The 24503-nt window shown below is 41.7% G+C and overlaps 5 protein-coding genes across 10 annotated transcripts; 2 read left to right on the top strand and 3 right to left on the bottom strand.

The window, feature by feature from the left end:
- Positions 1-233: 233 nt before the first annotated feature.
- On the top strand, positions 234-13238 carry LOC6573811 (28S ribosomal protein S9, mitochondrial). Its single transcript, XM_001999834.4, has 7 exons — positions 234-372; positions 459-677; positions 733-906; positions 966-1051; positions 1114-1474; positions 12831-12993; positions 13077-13238. Exons 1-7 carry the CDS (start codon positions 277-279, stop codon positions 13166-13168), a joined length of 1191 nt encoding a protein of 396 aa, XP_001999870.1. The 5' UTR covers positions 234-276; the 3' UTR covers positions 13169-13238.
- On the bottom strand, positions 1840-10857 carry LOC6573812 (transient receptor potential channel pyrexia). 3 transcript variants are annotated; one of them, XM_001999835.4, is made up of 4 exons: positions 10664-10857; positions 7691-8112; positions 3702-5046; positions 1840-3637 (listed from the first exon to the last, which is right to left on the bottom strand). In XM_001999835.4, the coding sequence occupies exons 2-4, from the start codon at positions 7807-7809 to the stop codon at positions 2141-2143; spliced, it is 2961 nt and encodes a 986-aa protein (XP_001999871.1). In that variant the 5' UTR covers positions 7810-8112; positions 10664-10857; the 3' UTR covers positions 1840-2140. The 3 variants fall into 3 exon arrangements, with proteins under 3 accessions (XP_001999871.1, XP_032589674.1, XP_015022624.1); XM_032733783.2 differs by lacking the exon at positions 10664-10857 and adding an exon at positions 8178-8529; XM_015167138.3 differs by lacking the exons at positions 7691-8112; positions 10664-10857 and adding an exon at positions 6316-6830.
- Positions 12530-15224, bottom strand: LOC6573810 (probable arginine--tRNA ligase, mitochondrial). Of its 2 annotated transcripts, XR_006356684.1 has the most exons (5): positions 15119-15224; positions 13900-15058; positions 13480-13846; positions 13058-13407; positions 12530-13010 (listed from the first exon to the last, which is right to left on the bottom strand). XR_006356684.1 is itself a non-coding variant. In XM_001999833.4 (4 exons), exons 1-4 carry the CDS (start codon positions 15179-15181, stop codon positions 13254-13256), a joined length of 1743 nt encoding a protein of 580 aa, XP_001999869.3. In that variant the 5' UTR covers positions 15182-15224; the 3' UTR covers positions 12530-13253. The 2 variants fall into 2 exon arrangements, 1 of the variants encoding a protein (XP_001999869.3); XM_001999833.4 differs by having other exon boundaries at positions 12530-13407.
- Positions 15225-15429: 205 nt separating this feature from the next.
- LOC6573809 (vam6/Vps39-like protein) lies at positions 15430-18673 on the top strand. Of its 2 annotated transcripts, XM_001999832.4 has the most exons (7): positions 15430-15591; positions 15657-16129; positions 16193-16415; positions 16482-16729; positions 16790-17670; positions 17729-18131; positions 18202-18673. In XM_001999832.4, the coding sequence occupies exons 1-7, from the start codon at positions 15522-15524 to the stop codon at positions 18499-18501; spliced, it is 2598 nt and encodes an 865-aa protein (XP_001999868.1). In that variant the 5' UTR covers positions 15430-15521; the 3' UTR covers positions 18502-18673. The 2 variants fall into 2 exon arrangements, with proteins under 2 accessions (XP_001999868.1, XP_032589675.1); XM_032733784.2 differs by lacking the exons at positions 15430-15591; positions 15657-16129 and having other exon boundaries at positions 16304-16415; positions 16468-16729.
- Positions 18674-18683: 10 nt separating this feature from the next.
- LOC6573808 (GATA zinc finger domain-containing protein 10) lies at positions 18684-23054 on the bottom strand. 2 transcript variants are annotated; one of them, XM_044007482.1, is made up of 3 exons: positions 22743-23054; positions 19310-20366; positions 18684-19236 (listed from the first exon to the last, which is right to left on the bottom strand). In XM_044007482.1, exons 2-3 carry the CDS (start codon positions 20295-20297, stop codon positions 18734-18736), a joined length of 1491 nt encoding a protein of 496 aa, XP_043863417.1. In that variant the 5' UTR covers positions 20298-20366; positions 22743-23054; the 3' UTR covers positions 18684-18733. The 2 variants fall into 2 exon arrangements, with proteins under 2 accessions (XP_043863417.1, XP_032589677.1); XM_032733786.2 differs by lacking the exon at positions 22743-23054 and having other exon boundaries at positions 19310-21422.
- Positions 23055-24503: the final 1449 nt, after the last annotated feature.

Below are 24503 nucleotides of genomic sequence, written 5' to 3' on the forward strand. Positions count from 1 at the left end.
TGTAATTAAAAACCCATTTCAATTTATCTTTCAAATGCACTCTGAAAATCTTAATACGAGTAATTTCTTGTTGATAAGATTTTGATTGCCTTTTATATTAATACCTAATTACCTATGCCGAAAAACGTTTTTGTATTTGTTTTAAATTTGGCGCATATTCAATTGAAATTTTAGTGCTGCCAACCGTTTTTTTGGGCCACTTCTCAACACAGATGGCGCAAAACAGCTGATTAGTGTCTTCCTCTTCCTGCCTCACCGTGCGCTAAGACAAAAATAATGTCGCTGCGTGTTTTAAGCTTAAACTTATTAAAAAATAACAGAAATTTCCTTCAGAATGCTGTTAGAAACAGTAAAGGACCCGGTGCCCAAGCGGTAAGCGGATCCTTCCCTTAAAATTTACAATTGCATAGATTTAGGTTGAGTCAACAACTCACTTATTCGTTTGCATAACATTTCAGCTAGCGGTGGCGCCGTACGCTACACAGGTGACTGTCCAGGCCACACCGGCTGCTGTGCAAAAGCAAAAGGTGAGCAAAGCCATGAAAGCCTATCTGGAGCGGGCTAAGGAGCACGACGACTTTATGAAAACTCAAGACTTGGAGTTTCAAATTGGGAAACGGCATTTAGCAAATATGATGGGCGCTGACGCAGAAACCTTTACACAAGAAGACATTGATGTAAGTATATTAATTAACAGATGAGTTGCAGTTAATAACAAAATATTGCTTTCAGGAAGCCATCGCGTATCTCTTTCCCTCCGGTCTGTTTGACAAGCGTGCGCGTCCCGCCATGCGATCGCCTGAAGAAGTGTTTCCAGCACGTAAGGCAGCCGAGTTCGATGAAACGGGTCGCCCCTTCCACAGCATGTTCTACACGGGCAAGCCGAACTTTTTCCAGCTGCTACACGTACGTCTTAGTTCGTTTATCATAAAAATATGCTAACATCAGGCAATACTCTTTTATAGGACATTGTTGAGGAAACGAACAAGCTGTATGACCTTGAAGAGCGCATGTTGAGGCGTGGAAACAAGCCAGATGAAAACCAAAAGCTGTAAGTAACAATAATTAATTCTTGCATAATACTTGAACCTCACGTAAACCTTATTTTTAAAGCGAAACGGCTGGCTTTCAGCTACTGCCGAAGGATCAACTGGAGCGAGTGCTTGTCGAGCACATTGCGGACATTGAATACCAGAACTTTACCAATGCCATGGATCGTTTAATTTCCTTACCATATTCGTACAAAAGCAAAGCATTTATTGAGCGCTATTTAAAACCCCTGATTGATCAATCAAAGCAACTGGAGGTGCCCAAGCCAAAGATCGACGAGCAGGGTCGCCAGTACATAACGACCTACGAGTGCCTGCGCAAAACGGCGCGTGCCGACGTCACTGTCCGTCTGCCCGGCACAGGAAAAATAACTATCAATGGCCAGGATATCTCGTACTTCAGTAGTGAAGAGTGCAAGGAACAGGTGAGTCCAATTTTCAATTATACTTCTTGAAACCGTAGAAAATGTTTGTCTTAGCACAGAATAATCAAATTAGTCAAGGGAGCTCGAAGCCAATTCGGTTTTAGTATATTTAGTTAATAATTGATATGTAATATTGATTGGAAATCCACATATTCTTAATTCGCAACAGTCAGTCCTTCCATAGAAACAAATCAGATTTAGTCCGAGAGATATTTAATACAATAGATGTATCGATAGTTTATTATTAATATTATAAAATATATAACTTTCAGAATTATTCATTATTTAAACGCTCTTCTTACGACAACGCCAAACAATAAAGACACAGCCTAAAACCAGACACAGACAAAAACAAACCTGCCAGCTTCTCACCTCTAAGACCTATCAACTAGCTTTTATTTATATATCTGTATATATATATATGTATATATATTTTAGGTTAAATACATATATTGTATAGTATAGAGCTAAATAGCATTATTAGGTAGAGCGTTAGACGCTGCAGTAATCAATACGCTAACTACAATATAATATCAACAATTTTCGGGCTCTTGGGCGCAATGGTTTACACACTCAAGAAGTGTCTACGGGCTAAGAATTTTATGATTCGTATGTTTAGAAAAGATAATAATAATAGCAATAATAGTGAATGGCATCATGCAGCAGTTATTTACGCAGTTGCTGTTTCTGTTGGTTGGAGATGACGATCAGCAGCTTGTCAATCACTTTGCTGGCCTGCTGCTGCTGCGATATGAGCACCTGCTTCAATTCTTGAATCTCCTGCGTGAGAAATTCAATGCGATCCGCATTGTCGTCAATTTTACTGGTCAGCGCTGTTAGTTGTGTGGATTCGGGATCAGGATCGGGCAACACGTACGCTGTGTTCACACAGCCGCTGTTGTTGTACTTGTTTTTGTACGATAGATAATTTTCGGCCGGATTTTTGGAGGAGATTGTGTGACCAAAGTGCTTACGCATTTTGCCCACCTCGTAGGCCTTCATAAGTATATCGCGCGGCAATCGCTTTTCGCTGGGATTCAAGGGCTTCACGCACAGCACCACGCGATAGGCCTGCGGTGAGACGAGCGCCGTGTAGTGGAGCAGGTTTCGCAACCATGTGGGCAAATAGCCATTAAACAATGCCGACTCAATGTAGCTAATGAGTTTCGTTTGTCGCACCAGTTTCGAGAGTCCGGCTGTCTTCTTGAGGCCTTGTATGTCGTGCACCGCAATGCCCACCAGCAAATTCATCAGAATGATCGTCACGAACAACAGAAAGAGCACGAACGTAATCTGAGCGCTGACCTCCAGCAGAAAGGGCGGATCCTTGCCGTCCGGATCGTTGATTAATAGCGACAGGTCTTGTTCCCCAATCATCATCACCAGCACTGTGATAAATCCCATAAACGGGTTGGCGAATGACGACGACGATGGAAAGATAACGCAAAAACTAATTGTGAATCCAATCAGCATGCACGAATAGGCCATGAATAGCTTGGCGAACTCGCCCTGCACTCGCGTATACATGGCCACGTAGACATCGAACACGGGCAGCTGCCCAATCATCAGCATCAAATTGGTCCAGCCGAGCAGCACGGCAAATGCGCCAATATGATTCTGGAACGTGTACGTCTGCTTCGTGTAGATGTACGAGATGACGAAGACGCTGGTGATGACAAACCACTCCATAATGTTCTCCACTTGCGTCACATAGTGTCGAAACGAGGAGTAGCCCGTAATCCCGTAGAGCTTTCGAAATATTTCAACTATTGTAATCGCCACGAGCACCCACCACTGCATTTCCATGACAAACGGATTATTGCGCAGCATATCACCCAGTATAGACTGCTTCTGGCAGAGCTCCTGCGCCTGGATTGTCGTGTTGTCGTCCTTGCTGCCGTTGTAACAGTTGTGCGCCAGTGCGGTCAGCACGTAGAGCGTCAAGAAGAGCACAAAGCTGAAGCAGAAGATCAGGCGTCCGATGTAGTACTTTCGTATTTTGCCCCACTTGATGTACAGAAAGGAGGAGCATAGCGGATGCTCCAGTATCTCCTTTTGTCCCTCATCCACGAATGTGTTCAAGTAGCTAATTTCGCGTGGATGGCAATGCTGCAGCAGCTGGCGAAAGTCCAGCTCCAGCTCCACCTCACGATTGACGGGATCCTGTTCAGGCATAACAATAAATAAATGATTAGCGGTTGAGATCTTCCATTGTGAATCGACTCACCTGTGAATGATGCAGGGTAATGGCCGCATCAAGTTTCTGACGAATCATAGCCACCGAGGCCGGTGTCTTCCGTGTAATGACGTTTAAAGCAGATGTGCCCTTCTTAGATTTCGTTGTGACATCGGCGCCATGGTAAATGAGCATTTCGACGCACTGGACGAGTCCGTCGAGGGCGGCCAAGTGGAGAGCGGTGAAGCCATAAATATCCTTATGGTTGACATTGGCGCCCCACTGGATGAGTGTCTCCATGATATCATAGGCATTCTCGGACTTGCCAACGGCCGCATGCAGCGGCGTCCTATGATCAAAGTCCTCAGCGTTTGCGTCCGCATTGCCATTGCGCAGCAGCGACTCCACGCACTCCAGGCTAGAAGTTCGCGCAGCCAGATGGAGTGGGGTGAAGCCGCGATGATTTTTTAGCTTGGCATCAGCACCTTTGGAGAGCAACAGATCGACACACTCGACGTTGCCCTCATCGGCTGCCAGATGCAGAGCGGTCGACTCCTTTTCGCGAATGCAGATGCGGACATTGGCATCGGCATTGGGTGCATTCAGCAGCGCTTCCAAGCACTGCAGGTGGCCCAGATCTGCGGCCAGGTGTATGGCGTTGGTGCCATTGGGCTTCAGCGAATTGACGTCGGCTCCCTCGCCAATGAACAGCTGCAAGCACTCAAGTGCATTGGAGCGAACGGCGCAGTGGAGCAGGCTCTCCTCGCAGTTGGGCTTGTTGGTGTCTTTGGTGATGAGGGCTCCACTGTTGATGAGGAACTTGGCTGCCTCAACGGCATTGCCGAACGCGGCGCAGTGCAGTGGAGTGTAGCACTTGGGCTGCAAGTTGACATTGATGCCCTTGGCCACGAGAAGATTCAGCGTGGCCAAGCATCCACTGAACGCGCTCAAATGCAATGCTGAAATCCCGTTCTGGTCATAAAAGTGCAGATCGGCGCCAGCCTTTAAGAGGCCCTCGAGCAGATCCCAGCGCTTGAGAAAAGCCGCCCACAAGTAACACAGATTCTTCTCGAGCTTGGAAGCTGTTTCGAAATGTGCGCCGATACTCTCGGCCACCACATTACCCTGCTCGATGTCCTCAAATAAACGCACCCGGCCAGCGGCACTCTTCATCTGGTCGATGAGACTAATCCTCAGCGTGTCATTGCAGATCTGCACGCTCAGCTCGCTAGTTGGCTCCTCAAAGCTATCGTACATGCTCGGCGCACTCTCCGCCGGCGGCGATGGTCCACACTCCATGTATTCAAATTCACCAGTTGTCGGATACTGAGCTTCGATCATGGCGTCAGTGTTATTGCGCCATCGCACCATTAGATTGGGTGGAATCGATTTGAAACTATTTCAAGTACAACGAGAACAATTCGTTATTAGTTGTTGCTGTCTTTTTTCATTCTTGTTATTCATCTATAAAATGAGTATAACAGACTTTAATGTACTTTGCAAGTCAGTCATTCACCGGCTAACTTCTTGAATCATATAATAGCATTTACGCCTTAAATTAGAGAGGATGATGTGCATCATTCGAATTGTGTTTCCCATTGTCCTATTTTGAAATACCCTCTAGTATTTTTGAGTAGTTTAGAGAGAATGGTAATGCGGAAATGATGTTAAATACAGCTAGCAAACTTTAGGGAATGCAGGAGGTCGAATCGAGAGAGAGCTCGAAGCTTATTAAAGAGCTATAACCCATACTATCAATATGAAAGGAAAATTAATGTAAAATTAATATTTTGACACTACTATTAAACTCAAGCAAAAACAATAATTTTCAAATTTCTCTGAATTCAATTATGATTTAACAATTTATATTTTTCGCCTTTCACTCTTTAAATAGGTTTTATCATATTTGCGCATCTTTTTTTTTTTTTTGTTTCAAGTATATAGTATATATTGTATATAGATGTAAGTTTTCGTATGAATATTAAACAGAGAAAGTCTGACTGCAATCAAGTAGAAGCTATGCCCAACTTGAGCACAGTATTTTAAATTTTTTTCACAATTTCAATATTCTCTTAAATTTATTAGCTCTTTGAGAATTAAATCAATTTATGTGCAAGTGTATTGGAGTTTCGTTATCATGCTCAGGTTTCAGAAATTTGTTTGTTTTTATTTGTTTAGACATTTTTCACATATTTCTTATTTTGTTTTTATTATTGTTTTGAATGACACTGAATGTGCGGCCGCTGCACGTTTGCTGACTGAGGCTTGCACAATGGAGGAGAAGCGGTTTATCAGCATAATATGTTAAGTTATGCAAAAGCGCGGAGTTAGCATATACTAACTACTATTTATACATGTAATATTTTGCTGTATTTATGTATATGTATGCATAATTAATGCACTATGTTAAATGTTTTCCACGCCTGCCAGGAACTGCAGCACAGCTGCAGCAATTGCCGCCGGTTCAGACTGTTGCGATTTATCGCAATTCCAATTGCAGTTGCTGTTGATTATTTCGAATGCAGCTTTGCATAATTTCAGGTAGCAATCACATTGAATCCAGGGACGCATATTCTAAGTCCGTCATTGTTCTGCACTTAGCTGCTTATGTGTGAGAGTGTGTGTGGGTGTATTCATGAGTGTGCGAGTGTGTGTGTGTACGTACACCGTTTGCAGCCATGTCCACGGATGATGCCAATTCGCTAATGAACTATTTTCAATTTCTAATTTCATTTCCAAAATGCGATCGCGCGGTTACACACACATAGGAGAGCCCGGGCTGTCCACTGACTGAGTGACCCATCTACAGACCGATCCGATAGACAGGCAGACAATAAGACAGCCAGAGACAGGCCAAGTGGCTAACAATGGTTGCCTTTTGTGCCGCTTGTATAATGTGTGTCTAACGGGCGGAAAATGCAAAAATGTTGTGTGAAAACGCGAATTTTTCACTTCCGTTTCGTTGGCGCTGTTGTTGTTGTTATTGTTGTTTTTGCTCTAACTGTTGTTTTTATTATGACTGACGAACTACGAACTGCAAACGCGTTTTTGTCGAATATTTTTTTTTTTTTTTTAGCCAGCGACTAAAACGCGACCGCCTGCATTGTTGTTTCAATTCCGACTGATGGAAAGCGTTAAGCAGCGCTCAGCAGCTAGTCGATCGGGCTTGAAATGCCAAATACACACACGCACACTTACACACACTTACACACACACACACACACAAACACACTTCACATTGGTGAGAGAGTAAAGAGCTGCGAGAGCGATTGCCAAAAAAGCAAAAACAAAAAAAATAAACATCAAAACTAGCTTCCACGAAAGAGCGAGAGAGACGAGCGGGAGTGGGAGTTGGACTGGGTTGGAGTGACTGAGACAGCAGCGCGAAGACTGGAATGTTACACAGTCTGCGACAGCGGCTGGCACCATAGCAATTTGATGAGATTGAGTTATAGAAGAGACTAAAAGAAAACCTTGTAGGTGGGATTTCTTTGACTAATCAATGCTCTACGCAATAATTCATTTTTGCTGCGTTTAATCAGGTGTAAAAACACCTTGAGCCTTTATATAATAACAAAAAAAAAACAATATTGATTATGCAAACTTGAAGCTTCGGCCAACTTCGAATGGTACCTTTGACAATTGATGCTAATTTAATTTATTTTACCAATTATAAGATCGCTGCTGCTCGCCAGCGATGCGCAATCTCAATTCTAATGTGATGTGATTTTCATGAGCTCGCAAGCGTGGGAATAATGTAGATGATGAACTAGAGAGCTATTTGCTGTCATTGTTGAATGGTTAAATTCTTCTCGAACCTGCATCGGCTAACTGTAAACTCGTATATTTATATATATATCATCGTACTGCTGGCCCCACCTAAAAGTTATCCTGTCATGTTTGTTTTTATTTTCCTTCACACTCACTTTCGATTTTGGGTTTTTATTTTATGAGGGACGTTTATCTTCGTTATGCACACGTTTTGGGTATAAATAACTGAATGGGCTGAATGTTGGCCTCTGGGCACAACTGGCACTTACCGGTTATTCGCATTATTTTCATTGAGCGGCTGCTCTACTTCGGTCTTGGTTACGACGCTGATCGAACGTGTCATACGACGCGGCTTCGTGCTGCCCTCCTTGTAGCCCAGATTCTCCATGGCGACCACGAAAGCAACGAACAGACCTTGCTAGCTGGCTTCTCTCGTTCCACTTGCAGTTGGAGTTGTTGCTGTTGCAGTTGCTCTCTTCACTGTTGTTGTTGTTGCTGTTTGTAATTAAAATGCGCAAATATGCGCAGATATTCAAAAACCCAAGTCTGGCTTGCTGCACTTGCGCACGTTGCAAATAATCCAATCGAAAACTTTCCAATATCAGCAACAAAAATTTATAGACCAGTTTCTTGATATTCGACTCTGGCTGATATTGAGTTTTGATTAAGCTCTTGTTTGGATTCGATTCAGCTGCAATAAAGCAATAAGAGGAGAATGTTTATGTTATTTGAGTCTTAGCTGAGAGTTATTTGCACCTTGATTTGTGTGTGATCCCATGCGAAACTGGATCACTATTAATTCGCGTTTACTTTCGTTGCCAGCCCAAACGCATAATCTGCACAAACGCTAATCAAATATTAACTCTGGCGTCACTTTGTACTGCTTCTGACTTTCCCTGCGATCGTTTTCCTTTCGGACTCGCTATAGATTTCTGCGCACCCCGAATGCGACAATCTCAGCTGGGACTTATCTAAGCATTCATCTCATTTGTCGCAGCGATAAGGCCGACCATATAAACAGAATCATCAGCATCATGGGGCACAAAGCAACTTTTGGTTTTTATTGTTATCGGGTTGAGATTTATCAGTTGGCGCTACTGTTTATATGAACTAAACGGAACAGGGGCGGGGTTTCGCATAGGGTCTAGTTCAATGTCTAGTGGAAGCTTTTATATTTTGAACAGAATAAAAACCAGCTGTTGAGTAGACTTTAAAAGAGTCTTTACAATCCAATTTTGAACATTTTCGACTCGTCTGGTTTATCTTAATCTTGAATTGCACTTTGAGGCCAATTCTGCTATACCTGATCTATGAGTACTCCATAGCTGACGACTAAAATATTTATACTCTTAACTTAGATTTCTCAAGATACTTAAATTGTTATCCAGAAGCTATATCTGAGTAAGTCTTAGAGTAACTTTTTACTAATATTTACACCAAATCAGTCGCATATATGGAGAGTGGCTCTATCCTCTCTAGAAATCTCATAACACAAGTTCTCTACTCCCACATCTCCCTTCGTATTGTGTACTCTACGAAATGTTTGCTTCTCCGTTTATTTCTATCCTCATATTGTTTGCTCACATTATTTACAATTTATGTCAACGTTCATTTTTTGAGTAAATTCCATTAAATATCATTCGGCTGTGCTTCAGGTATGATTCGATGTGAAACGTAATTTGTGTTCTCTAGCTCAAGTCTATATATAGCGAAACAGTAAATTAAAATTTAACTACTCTTTAGAAGGGAAACTTGGCTTGAGCATCTGAAGTGTCAAGGAACTGGGTCTATTTAGGCACGCCTAAGTAAAGCTCATTTAGTTTTTATTTAGACATGTTCATTGTGCGGTGATTTATTCTATTTAATTTATTTGCTTGTTTAATAGCAATTGCAGCTCACAGCTCTCTACCCATTGCGCAATTTAATCGTTGCTGATGTAAAAACTTTTCAAAGACAATAACGTGAAACCGTTTAATGAGTTTTCGCTTTGTAATTGCAAAGAAAAAAAAAAAACATTTAAAAGTCAGTAATTTGAATATAACACCGTTGTCTGTTGTTTAACTAATTAAATTCTAAATTATTATACCATCTTTTTGAAACATTTCTGTGAATTTCAAACCTGTTTAATAAATACTATATATCAAATAAGGCTACGAAAAAACTTAACAAATCCAGCCTGGAAACAAGTCGTAAAACAAACTTTCTTCATTCGCACCAAACGGAACATATGAGCTGAGTTATTGGCGAATTTGGTGGTCAATCAGATAATGGAACGGAAAAAACCTCTTAAATGATTATGCGCACAAATTAATGGAGTTCTCTGAACGAGAGGCCATAGATGAAGTAGAAAAACCAGTTTGCAGTTCTCAGGTTTAAATTCCATTGGCCAGTTGAAAGTTTTTTGCGCCAACAAACAATATTTGTTTACAACATGACTTGCTATAAATCTAAGTGAATCTGTATAATTCTCTATACTTGTAATAATAAGATTCTAAAAAAGGGTTTCTTGCCATTCAAATATAAATTCATTTATATATTATGCACATACTTCATTAAGAAGAGAGCGAACTGAACGTTTTGAACTGAGCCGGAAGCGCCATTTGTAATTTACCGTTTAGCTGCAACGATGCAACGTCATTTTGAAAACTGCGCCGCCCCAAAGCAACCCTGCGAACATTTCGCGTCGTTTCTTTTAATAGCAGATTACTCGTTCCTTTATTTGAATCGGCTCGGTTCGGCTTCGTTCGTTTCGTTCGGCTTGCGTTGATTCAATTATAATTGAAACTAATTTGAATTTGTACGGTTGAAAACCTTTGGGGCACGGGAGGCGCTACGGCGCTACGAAGAGCAAGTTGTTGTGCCCAATGGAAAGGCATAGCGTTTGCGAGATGAGCTGTATTTTTGCATTGCTTTCAGAGTGCCCTTGAACCTGAGGCGCCCCGCTGCCCCCAAGCTGTGCACTCAAATGCGTTGATGTAATTGAATATCTCCAAATTAAAGGATAATACAACTGATGATTGCAACACAAAACTGCAATATAATACTGAAGCGAGATAAAGACAACGATTTTCGTATGAGTAAAATTCCCCGAAATCCACTTTCATTCGTGAGTCTTAATAACAGCATTAAATTAATTGACGGTACAAGATTTTGTAGTTTCTCAAAGTAGAACGTAAAGCTCGCATATACAAAATATTTAAAAAAAATCTCTTTGAGCTAGGAATATTGTTAACGTCAATTACCAAAAAAGGAAATGATACAGTTTTTAAATGCGAATGCGAGTTTTCTTCACGTTTTAATTGATTTACTAATTTGCCTTTAAAAGTGGCTTGGCCAAGGCCGTTCGACTTGCATCAGGCGCAACATTTTCTATTTTCCAAAGGTATAAACAACACTGAAGATCGGGTGTTCGATTTCGCGATATATAATTTTTCCGCGACTTGAGGCGCGACTTGAGCAGCGAGAATTGACTGATAAAAAGAACTGCGCCGAAATGATAATGCGGACCAAGACAAGTTTCGTTGTAGATGCGAATGTGGGAGGTGGTTGAGCATATCCAACTTGAGACAAGTCAGCGCGCGCCAATGAGGCTGAATGTACATTTAGTATATATACTATATTTATATACATATACATATACCTCCATATGCTGTCAACAGTATCATCATCATCATGTCAGATAGTTACACATACACGCGCTATGCACAGCGCTCATTGTTTGGGGGAAAAGCGCAAAGCGAGGAGCTTTTCGAACCCTCCAGAGAATCAGCTATAAAATTCATTTAAATCATAATAAAATGTGACGCGAGATTTCTTTAAGCGCCGGTTCAAAGTGTCTTATGCCGGCTAGCCAGAATTTTCATTCTCTTCAGATATTTACATAGACAATATTTTTTTTTTTTTTGGTAACCTGTTTATTATGAGGTTGTCTCTGTCTCTCGATTCACTGAGTAGTTTGATATTTTGGAACTTACTTTAATTGACAGTATAATTAATTAAAAAATCTTTTGCGCAATTGTTGCTAAAGCGGATTATTTGTTGCTGCGTGAAGTCATCTGACAAATTGCTTAAACAAATTAAATATACACAAACAAATCAAAATAAATTTTGTCAAGTCTTCAATGATTGATTGTGTTTATTTTGTTGTTGGTTTTTTCTTCTTTTTCGCGTTCTTTTTTTATTTATTTCATTGTCCGCTTTTGCCAAATTTGTGATCTCTGCTTTGTTAATGTCTTTTATTATGTATTTTTATTGTTTATTCGTTTTTAATCATAACGTTTATTGTTTGTGTGCTGTAGACCATATGGATTTTTTGTGGATGCTATCCAAGCTCGTTGACTTTGCTTTCCCACGCATTCATAAAATTGTCAAAAAATAAAAAAGAGGTTAACATTATATAAATTCATTTAGATATTGGGAACAGGCCCACATTTGAATTTTAATTCGGACGTCAGACCGTATTAATTTGCCTATTTATATACCATGTATTAGTTGTTAATAGATCTGTACTATGAAATTATTATATTTCGAATTGAGTTTGAGTATGCATGCGGTAGCTAATTGCTTCCTAATACATAATTTATAGCACGTTTTAGCCAGTTTCTTTGCTGTATTTTTGTAAAACAGTGAATAGACTGTTCAAGAAAAATAACAGCATATGTAAAGGAACTGTTAAGAGTTTGGAAATATGCATATACGGCAGTAAATATCACCTCACAAGTGTGAGGTAATCATAGGCCGTACGTAAACAAGTAAAAGTGATCTAGCAGGAAGAGCTCGACTAAACAAGTCTCCAGCTCTTATAAATACGGGCCTTCGCACTGTGCCAAATCGATTCGGCTGTTCATTACAATAAAACAAAAGTCATTGTAAATTCCTAGTACACTATTAGGTAAAAAATGCCGGCGTTACACATTATGAAACCTAACAGTAATACAAATATCGCTAAAATAGTAAACAATCAAATCCAAGGCGTCTACTCGGTTTCTATAAGAGATAAAAGGTTATGAAATATCTAAGGAGTAAATTACCAGGTTACTCTCACTTAAAAGATAATTATTTTCTCTTTTCTTGATAGCTAATATTAGAAACATCGCAAATGCAGGCAGTTAATTGCTTTAGACCCGAGTGTGCAATAATTTGTTGCAGCTTTGGGCATTGGCTCAAAGCCATTTAATTCGGGTAACGATTTTGTCATTATTTCTAAATATCTATTGTTGTTATTTTAGTGCAGGAAATACTCTCGCAGTTTTATTTTTCATTACATACGCTAAAATACAATGCAGCGAATACGTAGATCCAGTTGAGCAGTTCCACATGCACATACATATAGACAATAGCCGCCTCGGGCGCTCTGAACTTGACTTCTAACACGATTACATTTTATTATATATATATATTTTTTTTCAGTTACTCTTTCCTCTGAACTACAGCGAAATGCTGGGCAAAGTTGACGTGGAGGCCAATGTGGAGGGCGGCGGTCCATCCGGTCAGGCGGGCGCCATTCGTTGGGGCATCGCCATGAGTTTGCGCAGCTTTGTTGATCAAGAGATGATTGAGTCAATGCGTTTGGGTAAGTGTAACTGCCGGCTAAAAAGCATTTATGTAATTGTCACTAATTACTTTTACATATCTACTTTGTATTTATCCATGCAGCCGGTTTGTTGACACGTGACTATCGCCGGCGGGAGCGCAAGAAGTACGGACAGGAAGGCGCACGTCGCAAGTACACGTGGAAGAAGCGCTAAGCGGCGAACTACAAAGCGACGCTGTATTTCTACTCCTCAAATTTTCAATAAAAAAAACTATATTATATTATATCAAAAATTTCGACTACATTTGGTTTAGAGGCTTCAGACCCAGCAGTCGCATGCCTTGCTGCAACGTTCGCTTGGCCGCACGGAAGAGGAGAAGACGTTGCGATTGCTTATCTGGACACTTCTCTTGCTTCACAGGCAATCGTTTCAGTGCGCGACTCGTTGCATTGCTGTAATTGTTTGACAGTGAAGATTAAAGATTAGTTTAGGGCTCATTAATTTGCTCGGCGACAATCACGCACCACAAACCAAACAGATAGTTGACTAATACATGGGCCTCCAGCTGCTCCTTGGCCTGCCAGACACATTGGTCAAAGCGTGCCAGCTCGTAAAGCACAGCCAGCGCATCTGATGGCTCTTCAGTTAAATGCTGCCAGCTGGGCTTTATTTCCGCCAGCTCAATGTCTCCGAAACGCTCTAGAAGATTGTGCAGGCGGCAGTGCGTGTATTGTAGCTTAATGCCTGTATCGCCATTAACCTGCAGTGCCTGCTGCCAGCTAAACTCATGATCCCTCTGCCGGCGCTGCTTCAGCACGTTCACAAGCACAGCCGACACCCCCAGAATATCGCAAACGTGTTCATCATTAAGTGTGCTATTAGCTTTAGTGGCTGCAAGTGGAGATTGAATGACAAAAGTGTCGACAAAATAATTTCACACTTACTTGCGCTCGCGAAGCGCTTCTCCCTCATCACGTCACGTGCCTCGTTGAGCACATCACGGAGAAATACGGCTTTGCCTTGGCGGGTGCTCATGCCACGAATACGTCCGAACTTCACATGCTGCAGCTTGTCTTTTAAGCTTGCGTCTAGCGCTGTTGCCGTACTAAATAGGGCATTGAAATGATCCGCTTGACCATTATCGACAACATAGAGCATGCGCGTGAACTGCAGGCGCCTCTGGCGTTCCAACAATGCTGCAATATCACGCGCCAGGTACAAGGTAGATCCATCGCTCTTTATGACAGGAACACGACGCTCATCCACAACAACGATCTCACGACCATCGTGCTCTCTTTGTAGCAGCCCCGCTGAACGTAGCTGCGTGAGGACATCTCCGATGTCTCGTTGTGAGTACTGCGACTCCCACTCGTAGCTATCGAAATGCACTCCCAGACGATCGTACATGCCTGTGAGCTCGTCTATGGTGTACTGCCGATATTTCTGCCATTCACAAGACAGAGTTGGATCTGTGTTCGCTTCCAGCGATGTGAACAGTTCACGAGCTCGTTGAGCTAGTTGTGGATCCTCTGCGGCGGCTTTATTGGCCATGACATATGCGTTGTATAGCGTCTCAATTGGTGCCTCACGTATTCGATCATCGCTAATGCTCCCCAGTTGGACGCCAAGTGCCAGCAAGCCAAACTGGGTGCCCCAATCGCCCAGATAGTTAAGACGCGTCGTACGGTAACCTAAATGCTGATGAAGATTGGCCAGCACATTACCTATGATTGTGGAACGCAGATGCCCCACATGGAAGGGCTTTGCTATATTGGGTGAGCTATACTCGACAACAACGTGCTCCTCCTGAAAGGCTGACGCCTTTGGTACGACTGAATCTGCCTGAAGAAGATGTGCTGCAAATGCATCGGGTTGAATCTGGAATTCCACTTTGGCCGCATTGCGACCGTTTCGGGGCACCACACGAACATCTTCAATAAATGAGGTATCAAACTGTTGTCTTTTTACCGAGTCCAACAATTCATTTTCATGTTGTGCAACATCAGCCGGCAAAATCCACTGAAGCAGTGGTCGTGTAGCAGTACTGTTCTGCACTTTAGAAGGCACTTCCAACGCATAATAAATATTTTTCAATTGTGGCAGCTGTTTTAAATATAGAATTAAATTGTACATATGCTTCAATAATTTATTTCAGTTAATTACCTGCTCACAAATTGCGCGCCGTATCCCGCTGGACATATTTATTGCACAGGGTGACAGTGCCATAGGCAGTGTTGCAAAGTTGCGTGCAGATATAGTACCCACACACTGTACGACAGACATTCATTTTGCCGGTAGATGTGGGCATATGTATGTATAATAAAGACATTGCAGTAACGCTTGTTTTCTTAATTTTTCTTTTAAATATTAACCTTTATCTATAATATAACCGCACGGCAAACCTATCAAATATTGTAAAATTATGCGATTGCTGTAGCCTTTTGGTACTCCTAGTGCTCGTGTGTGGGCCTCATATCAGCTGTTTTGCGGGCTGGGGTTGGACTAAACCACTAATATTTGTTTTCTTTGCTTTCAGGCATTTGCTTACACCAATTAAAAAAGCAAAATGCATACGGCCTACAGTGTGCAGTCAATACTAAAACAGGGAGTTCAAATTGAAGCCATTACAGCATTTGGTAAGTAATTACCTATAATAAATAATATAATATGATCTTTTTACAAACATTCTTATGACCACTAGGTAATCATGTCATTTTGGGCACCCGGAGCGGTCAGCTCATCATGTACTCAGTGGAAAATCAAACAGACGTCGATATGCGAATGTTCAATAAGAATTTCAGCAAGAAGCCTATTACGCAAATGGAAGTGGTGGCTGCTGAAAATTTGCTGTTTGTACTCACCGACAATATGATTCATGTGTGTGATGTAAGCCGGATCGAGAACAATTTTGAGTTTATGCATAGCTCTGTGGAAACTAAAGGATGTACGTTATTCACAATGGATGTGGACACACGCAAGTCGATTACGGGCGAGGTGGCCACATTTATACGAATAGGCTGCGCTATCAAACGTCGATTGATATTGTTCTTCTGGAAAAAGGACAAGCTTGCTTCTCTGGAGTTGGCCATTGAGCTCCTTGATGTTCCCAAGGCAATGTGCTGGGTAAATCAGCTCATCTGTGTCGGCTACAAAGATGAATACGTTTTATACGATGTAAGTGATGTCACTTGATAATAATTCAATAATCTTTACACACAATCCATTCTCCATTGCAAGATATCCTACAATCCTCCGAAGATGCACAAGCTCATACGTACGTCGTCCACTATAAGCCAGGAGCCCAATATTTGCCTTATACGAAATAGTATGCTGGGCATATCCAAAGACAACTACCTAATGCTCATCGATCTTGGCCAATACAAAGCCATAGACAATAACGTCGACACTGGCATGAACAGAACTACATTGACGCAATGGTCAAGTCCGCTATTGGCTCTAGGTATTGATACAATCTAATTCTTTGCTATACGCACTATAAGCAAAAACACTAGTGATTTTTTTTCAGTTTGGGATGAGCCTTTTGCTGTTGGACGCACTAAAAATACCATCGAGGTGCGCAGTTTGGTGGGCAAGGACACTTTAGTTCAATCTATACCGGAGCTGAAAAATACTAGATTTCTTGTTCGCTCCGATAAAGGCATCATTTTCGCCGCCGCGTCATCTGAGCTGTGGTGTATACGCCTCGTGGACATTGGAATGCAGCGACAAGAGTTATTGCAGCAAAAGAAATTCCAACTGGCAATTGAATTAACTGTGAGCTTACTCTAAATGTGCCCCAAGCATGAGTTACGCTAATATTGCATCCATTTCTAGGAAATTTCCGAAGAAGATGGCGTTGATAAAGCACAGACCATACGTCAAATACGTATGCTCTATGCCAAAGAGCTCTTTACCAATAAAGAGTTTGCAGCAGCCATGAAAGAGTTTGAGAAAGCTGCCATTGATCCTTATGATGTGATACGCCTATTCCCTAGCTTAGTTCCGGAGCCAAAAAACACTTCAGATGCTGTGGTTCCACCATCCAGTGTACCGAAGCTGGAGGATCATGACCTTGAAAATGCGTACTTGGCGCTTATTGAATTTCTGGTCCAAGCCCGTCAACGAGAAGTGGTAAAGCTGCTCGACACCAAGAGCAGCTCAAAGTCCCTACTGGAAATAATTGATACCACACTGCTGAAGTGTTATCTGCAGACAAATGATGCGCTGGTTGCGCCTCTGCTGCGACTAAACCAATGCCACCTAGAGGAGTCTGAGAAAATGTTAAAGAAACACAACAAGCTTTCGGAGCTGATCATTCTCTACGATGGCAAAAAAAAACACAAAAAGGCCCTGACACTGCTGAAGGAACAAGCGAATATCCAGGGATCTGTATTGCAGGGGCATAAACGCACCATAACCTATCTTCAGTCACTTGGCTCGGATAATCTACCGCTAATTTTTGAATTTGCTGACTGGGTATTGACTGAGAATCCGATGGAAGGTCTAACAATATTCACCGACGAACTGATCGCCGTGGAGGCGCTGCCTCGTGCCAAAGTTCTTGACTTCCTGCTGAGTAAGCACAAGGCTCTCGTCATACCTTACCTCGAGCACATAATTTTCGAATGGAATGACACCAACACCCTACGTCACAATGCACTTCTTAAGCAGTACAGCGAGCAGGTGCAACGCTTACTGGCTCTGCAGGCCAAGGGGTAAGTCGGATAATTTGATATATCCCAATATTATTATTATAGTGTCGTTAATTGATAGAGAAGAAACACCCGAGCTACAGCCCTTGCGCGCCAAGATGTACAAGATGCTGGAGGAGTCGCAACATTATTCCCCGGATCGCGTGTTGGATGATTTTCCGACCACAGTGCTGCTGGAGGAGCGAGCCCTAATCCTAGGTCGACTTAAAAAGCACGACGAAGTGCTAGCCATATATATACAAGTTTTCGGCGATGTGGACAAAGCTAAAGCATACGCAGAGGCGAAGTACGAGGACGATAAGGAGGTGTTCAACATATTGCTTCTCACTATACTGAAGCCAACGCAAAAACCACCTTATGAGGGCATTACCTTGCATCCCGACTTTCTTAGGCCGAACAAAGAAGTCGCAGTGGACTTGCTCAACACATATACCATTAAAATTGATCCCACAAAGATTATCGAAGTAAGCGCCATTTATTTGCAGTTATCTCATTGGCCATTTTTACTTACACTCATTCATTTTCTATTTCCAGTATCTGCCCGATGACATTTACATGCATGAGCTGAAAAATTATTTCGAGACGGTGGCTCGCACCCAAATGAACGAAAGCCACCAGCGTAAGATCATGCGCGGCCTGCTGCAAGCCGAAGCGGCACGACTGCGAGCTTCTCTCGCCAAGGAGAAGAACAAGAGCTTCGAAATAAATGAGTCCACTCTGTGTCCCGAGTGCAGGAAACGCTTCACCAACCAAACGGCCTTTGTGCGCTACCCAAATGGCCAGGTGGTGCATCTCTCCTGCTACGATAGAGTCGTCTCGGCGACACAGCAATAACTGAACTCTTTAGTGTGTGATAATTGCATATGTACGCACCTTATTATAAAATAGAGATGCATATGTAATTCGATAAGAGCTAAGCAAACGTAATTAATGTAATTGTAAAAGTATATTAAACTAAGGGGGTCTTTACTTCTAATAAATATATACATTTATATTTAAATAAGAATTTAGTGAGTATTAAACAGATTTATTTTACTATATTTACATATTTGTCTGCACGGAGTGCTTATGCCTCCTCACTGCCATCCATAAGGCTATCGCCGTCTAGATCGAGGGAGTCATTGCATATGGATAAATCGGATTCGGAGGCTGCTCGACTCATTGGACGTAGCGGTAGCGATAGCGACTGTTTGCTGTCCTCATTGTCCTCTTCTAGCAGGCTCGGCGAGGCTGTGCTGCAGCCGGCGTTCAGGGGCAGCTCCACGGAAGACGTAGTGTTCGCCGATGCTGGCACCGCTGTCACTCCTCCACCTGGCAGTTGAGTTTGTCTAATCAGTGCCAGACGCTGTTGGGTCAGCTCCAAATGATGCTTGCGCCATTTGATGCGACGGTTCTGGAACCACACTTTCACCTGGGCCTCCGTCAGCTTGAGTGTGTGCGCTAGGTATAGACGCTCGGGTCCCACCATGTATTGCTGGCGCTCGAACTCCGCCTCCAGGCACTCCAGCTGCTCTGGTGTGAAGATAGTTCGGACGCGCTTATTTTTCAGTCCGCTTTTCTTCTGCGAGTCTGTAAAGGCAGTGAAAGAGGAAAAAATTTATGATTAACAATAAGCTAATCTCTAATGCTAGATTCGACCTACCCGACTTGAGCTTGTCACGTTGGAAGCTAAGCGAGGCCTGCTGCGCGTGATGCTGGTGGAGCTGTTGCAAGCTCTGCAGTGCGGAGGGCGCTCCACTGACGGCGGCGGCGACAACAGCGGCAGCAGCAAAATTTGCCCGCTGCTGGGAGTGGGAGTGGCTGTGGGGATGCGGAAGAGTATGTTGCACAGCGGGCAGGTAGCGACTGCCGCTGCTATCACAATTGAAGTTATTTACACTTGGGCCATTGTTGTTGTTGTTATTGTTGTTGCTGGTGCCATAACTAGTGCTGCTGCTGTTGTTGTTGTTGCTATTGCTGTTGCTGTTGGCACTGTTGCTATTGTAGCACTTGCTGTTATTGTTATCCTGGTCGAGAGCATCCACACCAGCAGCGCCTCCACCTGTGCCCGCTGCTGACGTGGCGCCATTGAGCGACAGATTAATGGCATTATTATACTCCTTGCTCTGCTGTTGCAGACCCAAAATGGCGGCTATTGTAAACGACTTGCCCACATCGAGGGAGGTATGCGCCGCGGCCGCCTCAATGAGCTGCGCGTGCGACGTCGCAGTCGCCAGCTGCTCCCTGTGGTGGTTGTGTGTGTGTGTGTGCGATTGTGCCTGTGTGGGTGTTGGGAGGCCAATGGGAAGTTGCTGCTGCTGCTGCTGTTGTTGTTCCTGTTGTTGCTGCTGCTGTTGTTGTTGTTGCTGCTGCTGCTGCTGTTGGTGCGACTGCAGCTCCATTTGATACGAACTTTGACCCGCTGCCGTCACTGCAGTTGCCGCGGCTGCTGCAGCTAACGCCGCCGTTGGCAGTGTATGATGCGGTTGCAGCTGTCCATGCCCATGTCCATGTCCATGTCCCTGTCCCTGCCCGTGTCCATGTCCATGTCCGTGTGCATGTGCGTGTGCCACGCTGCTGGCTTGTGTGTTATGCAATGCCAGGAAGTGTGACAAGGGATTTGCGTGATATTTGGAAGGATTCTGCAACATGCTTAGTATTCGGCACAAGTCGACGACGGCAATTCCGAGCTATTCACCTCCGTCTCACTTGTTGGTCAGCTGAAAAATGCCAAGAGCAGTGTTAAATGTTAAATTGTCGCCACCTTGGCTATCCGCATGGCATTCAGGTGTCAACGACTGCAATTGCCATTGCAATTGTCTTCAGCTCTGATTATGCCCACAATTAAGTGGCACTTGGCCAACCACAACCAAAGCGGCCAGCGCGTGTAATCTGAGCTGCTTGAAGTGAAAAGGGAATTGCTGGCACAAGAGCCACCGGCGGGGATCATCATTCAAATACACATTGCCTTATCCAAAGTCCAGAATCTTTAGCTTAGCCAAACAATTGACCCAGCAATGAATGGTGGGCAGCAGCAACTGGTTGATGCAACGGCAAATGACCGCAGACTACCACACACACATGCACACGGACAAAGCCGTACGCATACGCACACACACATACACACACACACACACACTCAGTTGCACAGTGAGTACATTCATTGCACTTAATTGCAATGCTTTTCTCCTCCTCTCATTCACGCTCTATCTATCTCACTCCCTCTCCTACTCTCTCTCTCTCTCTCTCTCTCTCTTTTTAGGCTCTCTGTCTGTCTCACTCTGTGCATCTGTCCTGCTCAGCTATTGTCGCTGTCCCTGCTGGCAATTTGATAGCCTAATTGAGACTTTGTCACAGTTTGCTGCTTAATTGTTGGCATTGCTGTTGCTGTTGCTGTTGTTGTTGCTGTTGTTGTTGTTGTTGTTGTTGTTGGACAGGTGCTTAAATATCCATCTGATAGCCAGACAGCTTCAGACACATACATATATGGGTATACATGCAAGTGCAAATTTATACATACAAATAAATGGTATATACAAACGTGGTCAAGTTGTGTGGCTTATATTGAATAAATTAGGTTCATTAAGGCGTCTAATACAAATAACTGTGGACAGCTGAGCTCAGTAAAAGACCCAGACACAACATGCAAGCTTTGGCTTTCGAATTTAATAGTAGCTACAATATTTAATAATTCAAGTTAAAAATGTACATGTAAAATATCTGAACTTAAAATTATAGAAGCTGTTGGCTAAAATACAGGTAATTAAATATTTTTTTTGCATTATGCTAATGACAATTATAAATGGGATTTTTGATTTCAGCAATCTTGCAATTTAAATAAAATGAAAGCAAATCAAATTTAAGGCAACTTATGTTATAAATAACAAATTCATTATGTTACACATTATATAGTGAAACTAAAGTAAATTATTCCTTACGATTATTTTTAAATTTTTTTGTTTTATAATTTGAAAAAGAGAAAATGACTTTATTTCCAATTTCAATCTATTGATTTGTATTTCATAAACATAATGTAAAAAGTTATTACATATATGTTTTTTAAATATATTTTATATATATTATTTAAATATATTCTGAATATAATGAATATACAATTTTCTAATAAGAGATTTTTTCAATATATTATCAGTATATTTTTAGTATATATCCAATATATATGCGCTCATATTAACTGCGATTTTTTTTCTGTTTTCTTAAATTCATGTACTTGTAATTATTAATGCATCGTTAAAGATCTATCATCAAGGTATTTATTGCCTTCATTTCTAAAATTAAAGCATTAAAGCTGAATTGAACAATAAATATAAGTAAGGAATAAGGTGTGCGAAATAAGTAAGTGGACTAATTAATACTATATGAACTGATATATATGCAGATAGTACTATAAAGACAAGAAGTTTAAAAATACCTAATTGTTGTTAGACTTAATCAAAATTAAAACAAGCTAACAAACAAACATTTGATAAAAAGTTCATGATCCTTATATAAAATAAGTATCATAACTATTTATAATCTCATGGCTCTTGAGCTTCTGATCACAGCTCTCGTATAGATCCAGTAAGATTGGATAATATTGTTTTTTATTAATTAATATTCTATTAAGATTAGATTACTAACTGAATAAGTTTCGTCTGATTAAAAGTAATTCAATTTTACAAAAGTGGGAACAGCAACTGATTGAACTTTGAGAGACGCGAGCAAATGTAAAAATTATTTATATATTTACTTGTAAAATTCCTTTAAAATTTCTATCGTGGCAAAAAAAATATATATATAAAAACAAATTTTGTTTATTTGTATTTATACAGAGAGCTGGATTAAAAAATATTCTACTTTTCGATTACAGTAAACAAAGTTAACGCTACGATTTAATAAAACCTCATTTTGAGATTCATTTTATTTTCTTCGAATACATCTTATACATAATATATGAACTCAAATCGTTACTGAATAACGAGTTATTTATGATAAATATGCGAATATATAAATAAATAAATTTAATTAAATGAATTCTACTTCATTAAGTTAAGTTAAGTTATATGGAGGCAATTTCAATTTCGAATGGCAAAACAAACCTTTTTGGGAAATTATTAATTTCAGTTTTATCCAAAATTTCCGTTTCGTATTTGCTCCAAAATTTTGATAGTTTAGTTCAGTTAAATAATATATAACTGTTTAGCTGCATCTTTAAATTTCTTTTGAATGTAATGCACTTTTCCACTTGAAAGTCTGAATTAGCCGACGGCATAAAATGTTGCCTACAATTGCGCGCGTTTCGTCAATTACAGCGGAAGCCGAGGGAATTGGATAATCGCGTAAGCCGGAGATCTGGTCATCCTTTCGAGCCGCATGCGAACGAGAACGTGTTGCAAACTCAACTGAATTCAAAAGTTGCTGGTCGTAAAATTTTTACAATATCTGCTGCAGCAATTGTCGACGTCGACGGCAGCAGCGCTGCTTTCTCTGTGTGTGTCTCTGTGGATGTGTGTGTGTGTGCGTCTGCATGCTTCGTGGCTGTGATTTTTCTCATGTTCGTGTGGGATGCGGTTCGCATCCAGCTTGTTTCTGCTTTTTTCCGGGATTTACACAGCAGCGACAGAGCAGCAGCAGCAACAGCAGTGGCAGCAGTGGCAGCGGCAGCGACAGCAACAACAGCAGTAGCTGCGTAACATCATCATCATTCAGATTGTCAGGAGCAACCACCAGCAGTTACATAAAAACGCAACCACCCACCCAACGAGCCACCCACCTATCGCAGCGAGCACCCTTCCATTAGCCTCTACGCCCCGCTCCTCTCAGCCCGCACGCGACTGTATGAAAAGTTATTGAAATTATGAAATAAATGGATAATTGGCTGGTTGCAGGGTGAAGTGGCTGAGCGGGTGAGTGGTTCAGTGGGCGGTGCCTTGAATTATTAACGGGAAAACAATATGGCGTTGCGGTAGAAATAACATTTACTGATTAAGGAGCGTAATAATTACATGCCATAATTGATTAAACGTAACTGCAAGAATTTACTATATTCCCATATTATAACACTCGGTATTCAGAGTTAAAGTAGGCAACTTCACTCTTCTATAATTAATTTTATATTATAAAATATCTTTATTTAAAAATAAGTATAAAAACCAAATTAATTTTTTTTAAAATCCTGATTTTAATTACCATTTTAAAAAATTGTTTTTAATTATACTTATTTTACTTCTCATACATTAAATTTCTCGCTCGTCTTATACATAAGTGTTCGGCTTTTAAATTTACCACTTGATAAACTACAGAAAATACCAACGATCATTACCACCACAGAAACCCCAATTAGCGCCCATCAAAGTGAATCAATGCAAAAGGGAAAACGGCACGAGAAGAAAAATGGGATACCAAGTGGCTGTACGGAGAGCTCCTCGCCCGTTTGTTGGCGCAGCCTCTCGCTCCTTGAAGTTTAAATTTGGCACGAGATACAAATTTTAAATCAAAGCACGGAATTCGTTAACGCTTTTCTCTTTAGCTCTCTCTCGCTCTCATATTCTTTCTCTCTCGCTCTCTTTCTCTTGTGCTCGAGCTGAGGCTCAGGACGAGGCGACACGTTTGTCGTTTCAATCATCATTAGCGCTAATGTACCCACAAGAATTGGGCAGCCACTTGGCATGGCGCGGGCAATGGCTGCCTGCGAGGCGGAGAGCGAGAGACAGATAGAGAGAGAGAGAGAGAGCAAATTGTTCATGCGGCAGCAAGAGCGAGAGAATGTATGCAGAGTACACACAGACACGAGAGCGCACAACGTATGTATATGTGCACACACACATGCATAGGTAAGTGCGTGTGTGCATGTGTAAACA

This window comes from Drosophila mojavensis, unplaced genomic scaffold, assembly GCF_018153725.1.
Source record: "Drosophila mojavensis isolate 15081-1352.22 unplaced genomic scaffold, ASM1815372v1 contig_16, whole genome shotgun sequence".
Lineage (NCBI taxonomy): Eukaryota > Metazoa > Arthropoda > Insecta > Diptera > Drosophilidae > Drosophila > Drosophila mojavensis.

Coding starts and splice junctions, on each gene's coding strand:
- LOC6573812 (XM_001999835.4), bottom strand. CDS start 7,809: ATGGAGAATCTGGGCTACAAGGAGGGCAGCACGAAGCCGCGTCGTATG. Junction 5,047..7,690: donor GAAAATAATGCGAATAACCG/GTAAGTGCCAGT, acceptor TACTTGAAATAG/TTTCAAATCGATTCCACCCA. Junction 3,638..3,701: donor TTACCCTGCATCATTCACAG/GTGAGTCGATTC, acceptor ATGCCTGAACAG/GATCCCGTCAATCGTGAGGT.
- LOC6573811 (XM_001999834.4), top strand. CDS start 277: ATGTCGCTGCGTGTTTTAAGCTTAAACTTATTAAAAAATAACAGAAAT. Junction 907..965: donor ACTTTTTCCAGCTGCTACAC/GTACGTCTTAGT, acceptor ACTCTTTTATAG/GACATTGTTGAGGAAACGAA. Junction 1,475..12,830: donor GTGAAGAGTGCAAGGAACAG/GTGAGTCCAATT, acceptor ATTTTTTTTCAG/TTACTCTTTCCTCTGAACTA.
- LOC6573809 (XM_001999832.4), top strand. CDS start 15,522: ATGCATACGGCCTACAGTGTGCAGTCAATACTAAAACAGGGAGTTCAA. Junction 16,416..16,481: donor AAGTCCGCTATTGGCTCTAG/GTATTGATACAA, acceptor ATTTTTTTTCAG/TTTGGGATGAGCCTTTTGCT. Junction 17,671..17,728: donor CTGGCTCTGCAGGCCAAGGG/GTAAGTCGGATA, acceptor GTTAATTGATAG/AGAAGAAACACCCGAGCTAC.
- LOC6573810 (XM_001999833.4), bottom strand. CDS start 15,181: ATGGCACTGTCACCCTGTGCAATAAATATGTCCAGCGGGATACGGCGC. Junction 15,059..15,118: donor GGCGCGCAATTTGTGAGCAG/GTAATTAACTGA, acceptor TATTTAAAACAG/CTGCCACAATTGAAAAATAT. Junction 13,847..13,899: donor GAAGCGCTTCGCGAGCGCAA/GTAAGTGTGAAA, acceptor CTCCACTTGCAG/CCACTAAAGCTAATAGCACA.
- LOC6573808 (XM_044007482.1), bottom strand. CDS start 20,297: ATGTTGCAGAATCCTTCCAAATATCACGCAAATCCCTTGTCACACTTC. Junction 19,237..19,309: donor ACGTGACAAGCTCAAGTCGG/GTAGGTCGAATC, acceptor CTGCCTTTACAG/ACTCGCAGAAGAAAAGCGGA.